Here is a 14,023-nt window from a genome sequence, read left to right on the forward strand (position 1 = left end):
AATTTTAACAGGCTCTGGAGTGAGCTACAAATATAGAAGACATAGTTACGAATTTGTCCTGCTGCTGTGAGACCCTCACCATCTTGGGCCTACCAAGGACGTTATCCCAACACTAGAGATATAGCGAAGTACAACTGCTCCAGCCAAAACAGATCAGAAACTTGCACTATGTCCTCAATAGATTAGATAGTAGCCTGTAGAGTGAAAGCGAAAATAATTTAGATATACTACCGCTGGACGTAAATATGAACAAGTCGCACTTCTTTTTTTCTTCCAAGGTACGTTTTAACAATTACAATAAATATACAAGTCGTGTGCTCAGATTTGGGTGCACGTAAAAGAACCCCAGGTGGTAGAATTTTATGAAGCGCTCCACTATGGCGTGTCTCATAATTATACGGTAACTTTGGGATGTTACACCCCACATGTCAATCAAATCATGTCAATTTGATTAACAAGTCCTTCAGAATGTGTAACTATCAAAACTAGCCATTTCAAGCAATAAGCCAAGAAAAACTTTTACATCCATTCCAAAGACCATAGTGTCCTATCATGCACGGCAAACCTCAATGCAAAGCAAATGCGTACAAGGTTTTCTTTTACCTAGGACAATAGCTGAATAAACATGAGGGGGTAAACATGCGAAAGTCTGATTCCGTTTTGTCGGCTATTGTTACCTACTTGTGATTGCTGGGTATGTTTTTTGTTTATTTTTACTGGATACTGATTCACTTACTATTGAATATTCAATAATTTTTTTAGTGATTGTGTACTTTGTTGTTTGTAATCATTAACTTAGATTTCACTGCTAATTGATTATCTTGTTAATGTTCATATATTTCTTTATTATTTCATACTTGTAACATAACAATATTTTGTAACTAATCTAACCATTCACTGCACTGCAACTACTCCTACCTTGGCGACCAAAGTGTTGCTAGCAGTATTGAATAAATGAAAAAAAAGACATTCCACGAGCCTCACTACTGACCAAAAGTGCTACCTGACACAAGTTTCTAAATAGGTCGAGAATAACGTACCTTAACTTAACCTATTCGGCACCCACTATCTATTCTCACAAGTTTGCACGTAATAAATAATCATTCGAGCATAATTTGCGAAAGGGCAGCATGACCCGGTTGGAGAAAAAGGAAGAACAAATTCAAAAATGAATGTGCCTGTTTTTAAATTCAAAGCGTTAATTAGTGAACTTCGGTGACTTTGAGCGTGTCTGTCTGTCTGTCTGTGTATGTATGTATGTATGTATGTACGTATGTATGTATGTATGTATGTATGTATGTATGTATGTATGTATGTATGTATGTATGTACGTATGTATGTATGTACGTGTGTGTGTATGTATGTCTGCCTGTCTATGTATGTATGTGTGTGTGCGTGCGTGCGTGCTGTGTCTGTCTGTCTGTCTGTCTGTCTGTCTATCTGTCTATCTATCTGTCTATCTATCTATCTATCTATCTATCTATCTATCTATCTATCTATCTATCTATCCATCTGCCTATGACTTTTCGCTCTCCTGGCCGTTTCAGCAATGGTATCGATACCAAAATTGGTGTGGCAGAAAATGACTGTATGACAAGCATAAGTGACTAGTCAAAACATGAAAAATCATGACATGTATGTCATGATTTACATTTCATGGTTTTGCCGCTCTTGCCGTGGTTTCGTTCACATGAAACAGTGCAAAACTGTTATGGTATGGCATGACTGCATGGCGAACATAAGTGACAGACCCTAACATGAAAATTATGACATGCGTGTTATGTTAGAACACAAGTGACAGACCCTAACATAAAAATTATGACATGCGTGTCATGTCATACTCATGATGCGATCGCGGCCGTTTCCCTAGCTTCACATATACAAAATTTGGTATTGCGTGATGCAAACGGACGACGGAGGTAAACGACACGTCCAAACATCATAATCATGATATGTGTGTCATGTAAAACATGACTACATGCTACACTCATAGCAAGCTCGTGGCCGTTTTGCTATCCCAACATATATCAAATTTGGTACCACACAATCATATTTATGACAAAGGTAAATGACATGTCCAAACGATAATCATGACATGCGTGTCATGCAACATAACAACATGCCACACTCATGATGCACTTGGGGCCGTTTCACTAGCTTCACATTTACTGAATTTGGTATTACGTCAAGTGAATAGACGAAGTTAAATGACACGTCCAAACATAATAATCATAATATGCGTGTCATTTAAAACATGACTACATGCTACGCTAATAGCGCGCCCGCGGTGGTTTTGCTAGCCCAACATATACCAAATTTGATATCACATGATGGTATTGATATCGAAGGCAAATGACACGTCCAAAAATGATAATCATGGCATGCATGTCACGTAAAACATGATTACATGCTATGCTTATAGCACCCTCGCGGCTGTTTCGCTAGCTCTACATATACAAAATTTGTTATCACGTGATGTTAATAGACGATGAAGGTAAATGACTTGTTAAAACATGATAATCATGACATTGTAATCATGCACGGCATAATTTATGCCTGCCTTGTAGCATTCTGCTAATTTTAAAGTAACATATCAACCTTCATCATTCATGCTTCGCATATCATCGATTCCCCCTGTACGTGGGATCTGCCAATATGTTTTCCTTTCTTTTAAATGATGATTAGAATGCCTTTGTAATGGAGTCAGCTGCTCCTTCTCACTAAGCAGAGAAAATGTATTTGTTCATGTTCCGCTACCAACTCACAAAGTTTGCTGTTTTAAATCACCTCACGAAGAGAGCGAATGTACCTTCGGCAGCGCAGATGGGGCATCCTGGCCCGTCGGAGTTGAGCATGCAGTAGTAGCAGCGCTCATGGCCGCAGTCCTCGGTGATGCGGCGTCGCTTTCCCTTGTCGAAGGGCACCTGGCACGTAGGACAGCGGCCGGCCGGCGGAGACACCACCAGCTCGTTCATCATCTTGCGCACCGTACGTGGGTCTGCGCATGCGCAAGCCACCATGTAAACACATAGGCTCTCCACATGTCAGCCCTTTTTATTCCATGCAAGCTGAACCACCAGGACACAGCACTTACAAAGAACATTAACTTGGCACACCAAAATCTTGTGGTGCTCACGTACAGTGTCGATTTTTATAAAAGGAAACACGCGAGCGCGTGACTTGCACGCTGCGCGGCAGCTCCTTGTGGCGTGTTCAAGCGGGAGCGCTAGCAACCACATCCTCCTAGTGGCGAGCAAAACGGGCAGTTGTTTGTGATATGGGACAAGCGGCAAGACTGCAACCGCCTCCTCTTCAAGCCAATCACGTAAGAAGCCAAGCGTAATCGCCTTGAAGGGGGCGGGATAACTATAGGGTGGGAGTGGTAATCTTGCCGCTGATTCACCAATGACTGGTTGTTGTGCTTGCCACTAGAAGATGGTGCTGTGGTTGTTACAGCTCCAGCTTGAACGCGCTTTAAGACATGAGGCGGAAGTCACGTGCTTTTGCAGGGGGGTTGTGGGACAAATTGGCACACCGGCGTCTCGCCTACAACAATGGCTGGAACACCGGCGCCTCCTGGGCCAACAAGAGGGAGGCGCCGGACACGCTGGGGACTCCCTCTCGCTGACTTCCATTGCGCATGTGCGAGCCGCCGTAGCGTGCCCACAATTGAGTGTAGTCCTCTACTCTTCCCTACTTCCGGCTTCACAAAATGTGATGTAACAGCCTCTCCTCAAATTATTCAATGGTTTACTCCTTCCTCCATGCTCTACCAGGCCTTGGAAACTCTCAAGTTTCAACTATTGCTATAGGGGGTGAAAAAATCGACCGAGGCGAAAAATTGCCACGGTCGATTTTTGCCATCCTCGAATGCCGAGGATGGCATTCCGATTATGCTGATAAAGACATTGGGTCCGAAGTCTAAACAGACTTTTAGAGAGGCAGTGAGCAAAACAATAATCGATTATGAAGTCCCTGATGGATGGAAACTTAGCAGGATGAGCATGATCTATAAAGGAAAGGGGAGAAAGCTGACATAAACAACTACCGTCCTATAACAGAGACATCAGTGGTCTACAGGCTGGCGACACAGATTATAAAGGAAAGACTGCAGGCATGGATATAAGATGAGGGGGTGCTGGGGGAACTGCAGAATGGGTTTCAGAAACTCAGGATGTTGGAAGACAATCCGTGCTCACTGACGCAGTGCATCGAAATAGCAGAAAAGGAACACAGGCCCCTGTGGCTAGCATTTTTGGATACCAAGAGAGCGTACGATAGCGCGGTTCAAGAGGACTTGTGGGGAATACTGGACACAGTAGGTGTGGGAGATGGAGTTACTAATCTTTTAAAGGATATCTATAAAAGTAACAAGGTACATAGTTATAAAGAAGAAAAAACAGGTATCCAAGCCCACAGAGGTAAAACGGGGGCTTAGGCAGGGGTGTCCTCTGTCACCCTTGTTATTCATGATGTACCTACAAGGATTAGAGGCCAAATTAGAGGGAAGTGGACTTTGCTTCAACCTCTCTCTCGTCAAACAAGGAAAACGAAAAACTCATTGAACAGGCACCACCAGCATTGATGTACGCAGATGATATGGTGCTATTGGCCGACAACAAGGAAAATTTGCGGAGATTGATGGACATCTGTGGTAATAAGAGAGATAGGTTAGATTTCAGATTCAGTAAAAAAAAATCAGCAGTCGTAATTTCTATAACAACGAAGGTAGTGAGCTTAGGATATAAGAGGTCATGCTGGAAATAACAGATAAATAAAAATATCTGGTTGTATAGGAAAGCGATGGGACCGAGTACCTTAGGGAACACAAAATATAGGTAACGACTAAAGATAACAGGAATGCAGCAGTGATGAAAAATAGGGCACTGTGGAATTACAATAGGTATGATGTTGTGAGAGTAATATGGAAAGGGGTCATGGTTTCTGGTATGACCTTTGGCAATGCGGTCTTGTGCATGAGATCAGAAGTTCAAGCAAGATTACAAATTAAGCAACATGGATTAGGTAGGCTTGCTTCAGGAGCTCACGGGAATACACCAAATCAGGGAGTACAAGGTGATATAGGATGGACATCATTTGAGGGCAGGGAAGCTAGCAGCAAGATAAAATTTGAGAAGGGATTGACAGAAATTGGGGAGAAGCGTTGGGCTAGAAAGGTTTTCAGCTACTTGTACATGAAGAATGTCGATACAAAATAGAGAAAACGAACCAGGAAATTGATGGGTAAATACTTGGAAAACAGCAAGAGGGCGAAAGAAAAAAAAAACTATCGGTTAAGAAGAAGGTGAAGGAAACGGAGACTGACATGTGGAGAATTGGCATGATTAAGAGGTCCGTGCTAGAAATCTATCAAACATTTAAGCAGGAAATCGCCAAGGAAAGGATCTATGATAATACTCGGGGTAGTTCTCTACTGATTGAGGCCAGGACGGGAGTATTGCAAACCAAGACATATCGGGCCAAATACGAAGGGGTAGACACCCCTTCGGAAAGGAGGAGAAAACTGTCGAACACTTGATAATGTTTTGTAAAGAACTTCATCCTATAGTACAGGATGATGGTGCAGAGTTTTTCAAAGCACTGGGGTTTAGGGACAATGAGGGCAAAATAGACTTTAAGCGGGTAGGCGAAGAGAGGCAGTGCTGTCTGGTAGCCACAGAACACATGTAGAGCTGGGTAACATCATAGGTGCGAAATGCGGCATGTTGCATTTCCCGCCGGTTGCGTCGGTGGCGCCTGTCGTCAGACTATAGAGTGCTCGCGTTTTGCTAGCGCAGCGTCGTTGCGCCCAGCGTGCGCGCACGTCAACATTACTTCGGAGTGTATTGGGCCCTTCATTTCGCTAGCTCCACTTGTACCAAATTTGGTACTACAAGACTCCATTGAATAACGAAATTATGAGACTGGTGCAAACATAATAATCATCAGGTGCGTGCCATGTAATAACAAGACAACATACCACGCTAACGATTCCCTCGCGGTCGTTCGCTAGCTCCAGATATGTCAAATTTGGTATCACGTGACGTCAGTAGACGACGAAGGTAAATAACACGTCCAAACATAATGATCAGGACATGCGTGACTACATATACTACACTTGTAGCGTGCACGCGGCCGTTACACTAGTGCCACATAGACCAAATTTGGCATTACATTACGTGAATGGACCTTGAGTTTAAGTGACAGGTCCAAACATGATAATAATAATAATAATATGCGTGTCATGTAAAACATGACTACATGCTACGCTCATAGCGCGCTAGCGGCCGTTTTGCTTGCTCCACATACATGAAATTTGGTATCAGGTGACATGATTAGATGACGAAGGTAAATGACACGTTCAAACATGGTAATCATGAAATGGAAGTCATGTACGGCATAATTTACGTCCCTCTCGTAACGTTGTGCTGATTTTAAGGTGTCATATCAACCTTCCTCTCTCGTGCTTCGCACATCATCAATTCCCACTGTACGTGGGATCTGTCAATTTTTTTTTCTGCGTGATGTAGATGAACCTTTTTTGAGAACTGTTCTACAACTAAGGTTATCTAGAGTGCTGCCGGGATTTCTCGTATTGAAATCAAATGTGCAAGGACCAATGCAAGCTCATTTAAAGACTTTGTTTCGTCTTTCCACTTCTTAAATGCGAAGCATTTCTTAGCGAGCTTTGGCGACTTTGAGCATATCTATCTATCTATCTATCTGTTTGTCTGTCTGTGTCTGTCTGTCTGTCTGTCTGTCTGTCTGTCTGTCTGTCTGTCTGTCTGTCTGTCTGTCTGTCTGTCTGTCTATATAGCCGCCTACGACATTTAGCTATCCTGGCCCTTTGGATAATGGTATCAATACGAAACTTGGTATGGCATAACATGACTGTACGACGAGCATATCTGACTAGTCATAATGTGAAAATATTGTCATGTATGTCATCCATGATTTACATTTCATGGTCTTACTGCTGATTTGTGGGGTTTAACATCCCAAAACCAGCATATGATTATGAGAGACGCCGTAGTGAATGGCTCCGGAAATTTTGACCACGTGGGGTTCTTTAACGTGCACTCAAATCCGAGCACACAGGCCTACAACATTTCCGCCTTCATCAGAAATCCAGCCGCTAGGATTCGATCCCGCGACCTGCGGGTCAGCAGCCGAGTACCTTAGCCACTAGACCACCGCGGCGGGGCATGGTCTTGCTGCTCTTGCTGTGGTTTCATTCACATGACATGTTGCAAAACTGGTATGGTATGACATGAATGTCTGGCGAACACAAGTGACAGACGTTAACATGAAAATCACGACATGCATATCATGTAACATGACTACACACCCCGCTCATGATGCGCTCTCGGCCATTTTGCTAGCGTCAAATATACCAAATTTGGTATTACGGTACCTGAATGGATGATGAAGGTGTCTGACTGGTGTTAACATGGTAATCATGAGATGCGTGTCATGTAACAACATGACTACATGCTATGCTCAGGATGCGCTCACGACCATTTCGCTAGCTTCCCATTGTGGTGTAGTAGAGTGAAATGTGGTGGCACCGTGGTGTTATGTACAACGTGCTCGGAGGCGACGGCAGCGGTGCTTCTCAATTGAGCGGCGGAAAGATGATGATGACGTTGGCGCGAAACGTCACACATGAAACTGCGGCCCGCCAAAAGGAAGAGGAAGTTTGCGCGAAAGGTTGCACTGTCAATGCACGAGAGGGAAGAAGAGGAAGACGATTCGGGGCAGAACGAGATCGAGCTGGCTGGAGTGGAGATCATGGGTGTCGCGCGACTGCGTTGTCGGGTTTCGGACCCGACCGCGTGAAGTCAGGCAAGACGAGGACGCTCCAGCTGCCCACGGTGTACTCGGAGGTACGCGGCCTTCCAGAGTTTCGGTTGTGACTGTTCAAGGTCACGTCCCAGGTGTTTGTTCCGGCCGTGACTCTTCAAGGTCACGTCCCAGATGTCCGGGCATCGACTCCAATCCCGAACCACCCGTGGAGGGTGGAACCTTCGGCGTGGTGATCATCTCCTCGAAACAAGCCAGCATCGACAAGCGGCCGCAGTTCTTGCTAAGGCAAAGGCTACCTCGTCTTCCACCAAGCATCGCCGTGCTGGTCAGCGCGTGACTCCAGCTGCTGAGACTTCGCCAGCGTCCGCCGCCTCAACCCACCAAGCCACCGCCACCATCAACACCACTGGTAACTGTTGATTTTTATAAACATTACAGATTGATAACTTACAGGACATGTTTTATTTGCCAGCTTAGACTCGGTGTCTGTACATCACAACTTCATCTCTTTTCTTTCTCTTAATTATGCTTAAAGTTTCTACTTTTCTTTTCTTACCTCAAACGGCTTCGTCGTTTCTCTGCTCTGAGGCTTTCTCTCCGAGCAACAATTTATTCAATCCTAAACCTGCATCACACACATATACTAAACTCAATATCACGCAACGCGAACAGACGACATAGGTAAATGAGACATCTAAACATAATATCATGACATGCGTGTCATGTAACAACATCACTACATGCCACACTGATGATGCAATTGCGGCTGTATCGCTAGCTTCACATATGCCAAATTTGTTATTACGGGACGCCAATGGGTGACGAAGATATGTGACTGGTGCAAACACGATGATCCTGAGATGCGTGTCATGTGAGAACATGACTACATGACACAGTCAAGGCGCCAATACATTTCGACGTGACGCGGTGTGCATGCTCGCCAGCATTCATTCCGTCGCGTCACGCCGATGTTGCCACGCCCGGCGCCGATTCCTGCCAAATACTCACAGGCGCGCGCCGCGCTGCGTTGCTTTGATGCATGTGCGTTTCAGCGCGTCCCGCGTCCCTCTGTCACAAAAAAAGGGAGACGCAGTGTTGTCTGGGTAACGCATCGGCGCAAAATGCAGCATGTCACATTTCGCACTGGTTGCTGTTGGGACGCGCCAATAGGCGCTGGTCGCGCCTGGCGTCAGACTATAGAGAGCCCCGTGTTTTGCTAACGTTGCGTTGCTGTGGCCAGCGTGTGCGGGCATCAACGCTACACTGGAGTATATTGCACTCGCGGCTGTTTTGCTAGCTCCACATGCCCCAAATTTGGTGTTACGTGACGTCAATCGATGATAAAATATATGACTGGTGCAAACATGATAATCATGACAAGCATGTTATGTAAGAACATGACAACATACTACGCTCATAGCGTGCTCACGGCCGTTTCGCTAGCGTCACATTTACTAAATTTGGTATCGCGTGACGTGGAGAGATGACGAAGGTAAGTTACACATCCAAACATGATAAGCATGACATGGAAGTAATGTACGACATCATTTATCTCCACCTTGTAACGATGGCTGATTTGAAAGTGACATATCAACATTTATCATTCATGCTTCGCATATCATCGATTCCCACTGAAGTGGAATCTGCCAATTTTTATCAGTGAGATTTTCATTAGAGTATCTAGCTGAAGTATCACGTAAAAAATTGCATGAAGACCTTGTCAAAGTTTTACTGCCTGTACCATTGTACTGTCACCTATTGTGCAGGCCCAGGACAGGATGTTCTGAAACGTGTTAAAAGAATGCTTGTAGCACCAGGGGTCAGAACTTTTTTCTTTAAATTATACATACTGGTACCTAACCAGTTCAAACGTGGTTGCAGGATAGGGGAATATTCGTACCGTGGAGCACACATTGTAACTTGTGTAGTAAACCGGAAACAATTGAACACGTGTTTATAGATTGCTGGAGCAGGGTCTTTTTCTGGGACATATTTCAAATAACCTTGAAAAAAGAATTACCATTAAGTCCACATGGCATCCGTTTCCTTTCGGATAAAAACGAGGAAAGTGCACCTTATGATCTAATCATGCTTCTAGGCCTGCACAGTATATGGAAAACCCGATGTGCCTTCAAAACGCGGATGCAGAAGTGCTATCTATGCGCCAATATTTTTGCGAATCTGTGTGCCATTTTCTTGAAGTGCTGAAGGGCCAAGAGTGTGTACCAGACTGGATTGTGCACATTGAGCCATTGTTACGAATGCCCAAGTATTGATCAATAGTCAGCTAAGACTATTGAGACTCATTACTTTCAAACTATTTTCATCACCATCAGCCCCCCTTTTTAGCAACATGAACATTTTACGTCTGCATAAACTCTTTGGCTACAAAATACTAATGATCATGTTTCGTATCCTTAATAATGAATTCTACATTTCCAGTTTCTCGGGAGTTACTCTTGTAAATACTAACACGAGGTTTTCCGCTAACCGTAATCTACTTCTACCTAAAGTACGTACCAACTATGGTCACATGATGGCAAGATTTTCATGCATAACACTACAAAACATGCTGCCTGTTGATCTCAAATCATGCTCAATGGACTCCTTTAGTAAGCGCTTGAAGGTCTTATTGTTAAATGACTTATGACTTGAATGTTTTTTGGGTTTTTTTTTTGTTTTAAGCAAATTGTCACTATTGCTCATATGGCCCTATGTTTTTGCACCATTTTCTTTTATATATTGCTGTGATTTCGTCGCTGTTTGCCGACTAAAAAGCTAATCCTCTTTTTACTTTTTGTTAGGAGGTCCCCCGACAGTTTTTACTTTGGAACCTCCGATTGTTCATTCGCTATGCAAAAGACGTATTCATAAAAAATTTATCTATTTTTGAATAAACAACAATAAACAACAATAAACAATAAAAGAGCTGACGGTACCGCAATGAAATTTGTGGGTGTATTCTGTGACGCACTTGTATTTTGACCAGTATGAAAATATTTGAAATGTGAACAGTCTTGATATGCAAGGCGGTAAAGAAAAAATAAAAGCTCCGTGGCTCAGTAGTTAATGCCTCGCGTTCACGACTCGCGAAGGTTCCGCGTTCGATTCCGCAGGCCGAACACTTCTTCAGGATTTTTTTTCTTGCGTTTTCATATATATATAGATACGTATACATATACGATGAGCGACGCTGGCGGCAAAATTCAGCCGAGAGTATCCATATGATTGCTATCACAATATAAAAGAAAGTTGAATACAAGCAAACACTCGTATAACGCGAGCACACCGTTAGGGGACTGTATTGTAAGCGCACAAAGCCATCCCGTGCGAAATAAGCATTGAGCACGAGAAGACACGTCGGTCGATTGACGATTATTTTTTCTGCTAGAACGATGCCTTCCTTTTGTTTTTTTTCAACGCCCACATGAAATCGAAAGCGTTGTGCAATCGCGAACGTCAGTGAAAACGGCGAGAATGCTGCGCCGTTCTCAGCAAAAAACGCTGCAGACATGAACGTGCACAGGCTTTGACGCGTATTGGGAGGAAAAATAAAAGCGCGATGCGGACCACGGGTGGCAGGGTGCAGAACAGCGCGTGCTCTGCTTTTCGTCATCAGCGTCAGACGCGACGATCAGAGCAGCAGCGACCTGCCGACACTACACAGGGCCGCGATAAAAAACAAACAAGCTTCTCTGCTTGTTTTCCGTCTACTTATATGGCGCAGGAGCATTTCATGTCCATGCGGCCTCGCGCGTGTCATTTAAACGATTTGCCTCGAGTACAACTTTATTGAGAAGATCGCCTCAGTTTTATGAAGCGAACGGCTCATCTCGCTTTTTCAAAATGCATAAACGCAACGCCTGTGCTCTGTTCTAGGTCTGCATGGTCACTTCGTGTTAATTATTTCACTCCTGAGCAACGTAAAAGTAATGCAAGCTCAGTGTCAGCGCTATATCTCCGTAACTATTATTCCTCAGCCGCGTATATGCGTGGAATAAGCACGGAGGGCGCGGGTTCAATTTCCGGCGGCCGAACTTAGATAATGAAGAGCTTCCCTCCTTCAGCTAGAGGCGGCCGAATATGCAGATTACACCATAGCTGATGTAGAAGAATTTCAAGAACAGTGCGTCTATTCTAAATCCGTCAGAATCCCTGAAGCCACAGGAGGCGGCACTTGCCTTAGCAATTGTTCACGACTTCGCTGAGTATATTTTCTTCGACTCTAAAACTAGGATTTATAATTAGGCCGCCCTCAAAATTCACTCTCATGCTGCTAGAATTCCTGAGTTATGTTACTCCTCACCCTGATCGCATAATCATCCTCCTCCGGATCCCTGCGCACAGTGGACACACAGGCAACACGGCCACTCACGCCCGAGCAATCGTCAACCGGGCTCAAAGCGACCTGCCTTCGCTTCGCAGAACCAAGGATCGACTCCTCAGCTACCACGATATAATACTCTTTTACCAAAATTCCCGTATCACCCCTAACGCATCTCTCCAGAAGTGAGCAGGTTTTGTGGCGCAAACTTCGAACGGCTACAGTCACGACTCCTTCCCTTATAACACACGGCAAAACCTATCACTACTGCAGCCGATTTTATACTGTGAATTGTCTGAACAAACCCACGGTCCCGTGGCAAGGGTCAGAACAACAGGAGCGATAGTTGGCTGCTCTGCGCAGCTCGCAACCGCGGCTACAGCTCTGGGCCTCAGTGCACTGGGCCAGAGGGGTCGCCGAAGTATCCTGCCACCACCCGAGGGCCCGTCGTCAACCTGCTCTACCCTCCCCCTAAAATTATTCTTTCGTGAATCATACCTAGAAGGGGCCACATGCAGCAAACACCCTTATAGTTAGGCGCAAGTTAAAGAACACCGTGTGGTTAATGATCCGGCCTCGCCTTATAGTCATATTGTAGTTATGAGACGTGAAATTCCAGACATTATCACCAATAAAATGATAGGCACGTGCATGAACGGCAGTCGTGCGCATATGAGTAACTCCTCGAGCCTGTTTTGCTAAAAAGAATTCGTCAGGAAGCTCCACGCTTCGCAAACTGTCTTGAAGTGCGTTGCTGGCATACTACTCCGCCAGGACGGGACAATTGTTGGTGCATCTGGGCCTCCGCATACCTGAACCGAACAGTCCGCTAATCATGCTGAAGGGCCGTTTCCGAGAAGCCTTGGCCGGTCTCGGGTAGTAAGGTTCCACCATAGCTGCGGCTCCGTTGGCGTGGATCACTCACCGATAAAACCTCACACCCGCACAGCATAAACAAGTTTCGATGCGTCCATGTTACATATCCGAGTCACTGAAGCAAGCACACTTGAGTCGGTCACCACGGCTCGCCATCTTCCCACGCCTATTGATTCATTCGTTCTTCAGTCACGCTTCGCCAAATAACCCGCCGCAGATTCGGGATAGCTGTGGCATGGTACGTCACTCATTGCGACCGCACCTTGTGGTATACGTCCTCCGAGGGCGGGCGAATCAACTGTCCTGAAACATTCCTCCTGTTCTTCGCTCACATACCCACAGATGTTTTCTCTCCTTCGCCACCACAGCGAAAAGGCGTGCTGTAATGCTGTCTGATCAGGCTCACTGAGCAGCTCAAGCCAACTCTTCACAGAAACCTGCGGGCGGTCTTGGTCGAAAGCTCACAGAAACGGACAGGAATCGCTCGAAAGAGGACGCGCTGTCGCCGCGAACACTGAACGTAGGGCGCTCGAAGCTCCGGTCTCTGGGGGTTCCGTGAGAAAAGCGGACGTTTAAAAATGCTCTCCAGGGAAACACGTATCATTCCGAAAAATTTGCTGCACCGCGGGAGCGGAGAAATCGAAACAGATATCGTCAGAGCGGAAACAAGAAAAAAGAAGGGATGTGCTGACGTAGCTGAAGAGCTTGGGGTTTGCGCGTATGCGCACACAATGTACAGAGTGGTCCGCGGATCCACTCTCCTTCGCTCAGTGGAGCTGCACGTGGGGTGCAGATGGCGCTCTCTTCCTGTCACGTCGACTTGCCATGATTGGCTCTCAGCTCCCACGGGTGCACGCCCATTCGTCGCCGCCGCGTCACGAAAACAATGAAGAACATACAAGAAAGCAAAGGACACGAGGTAAGAACCATTATACACTTTCGTAGGAAAGCGTGAGCCTTAAGGCAGTCTTACTCGGGGCGCTTTGTAATTAATAATAATAGTAATACATTATTTCT

The 14,023-nt window shown here is 45.2% G+C and overlaps 1 protein-coding gene across 8 annotated transcripts in view; it reads right to left on the minus strand.

The window, feature by feature from the left end:
* Positions 1-14,023, minus strand: part of rols (zinc-RING finger and ankyrin repeat domain-containing protein rolling pebbles) — a 469,239-nt gene that overhangs the window by 88,087 nt on the left and 367,129 nt on the right. For all 8 annotated transcript variants that reach the window (XM_075892151.1, XM_075892148.1, XM_075892147.1 and 5 more), the window contains one exon: positions 2,810-2,998. In XM_075892151.1, the coding sequence (XP_075748266.1) occupies positions 2,810-2,998 (189 nt within the window). The remainder of the gene's footprint in view (positions 1-2,809; positions 2,999-14,023) is intronic.

Source organism: Rhipicephalus microplus, chromosome 4, assembly GCF_043290135.1.
Source record: "Rhipicephalus microplus isolate Deutch F79 chromosome 4, USDA_Rmic, whole genome shotgun sequence".
Classification (NCBI taxonomy): Eukaryota; Metazoa; Arthropoda; class Arachnida; order Ixodida; family Ixodidae; genus Rhipicephalus; species Rhipicephalus microplus.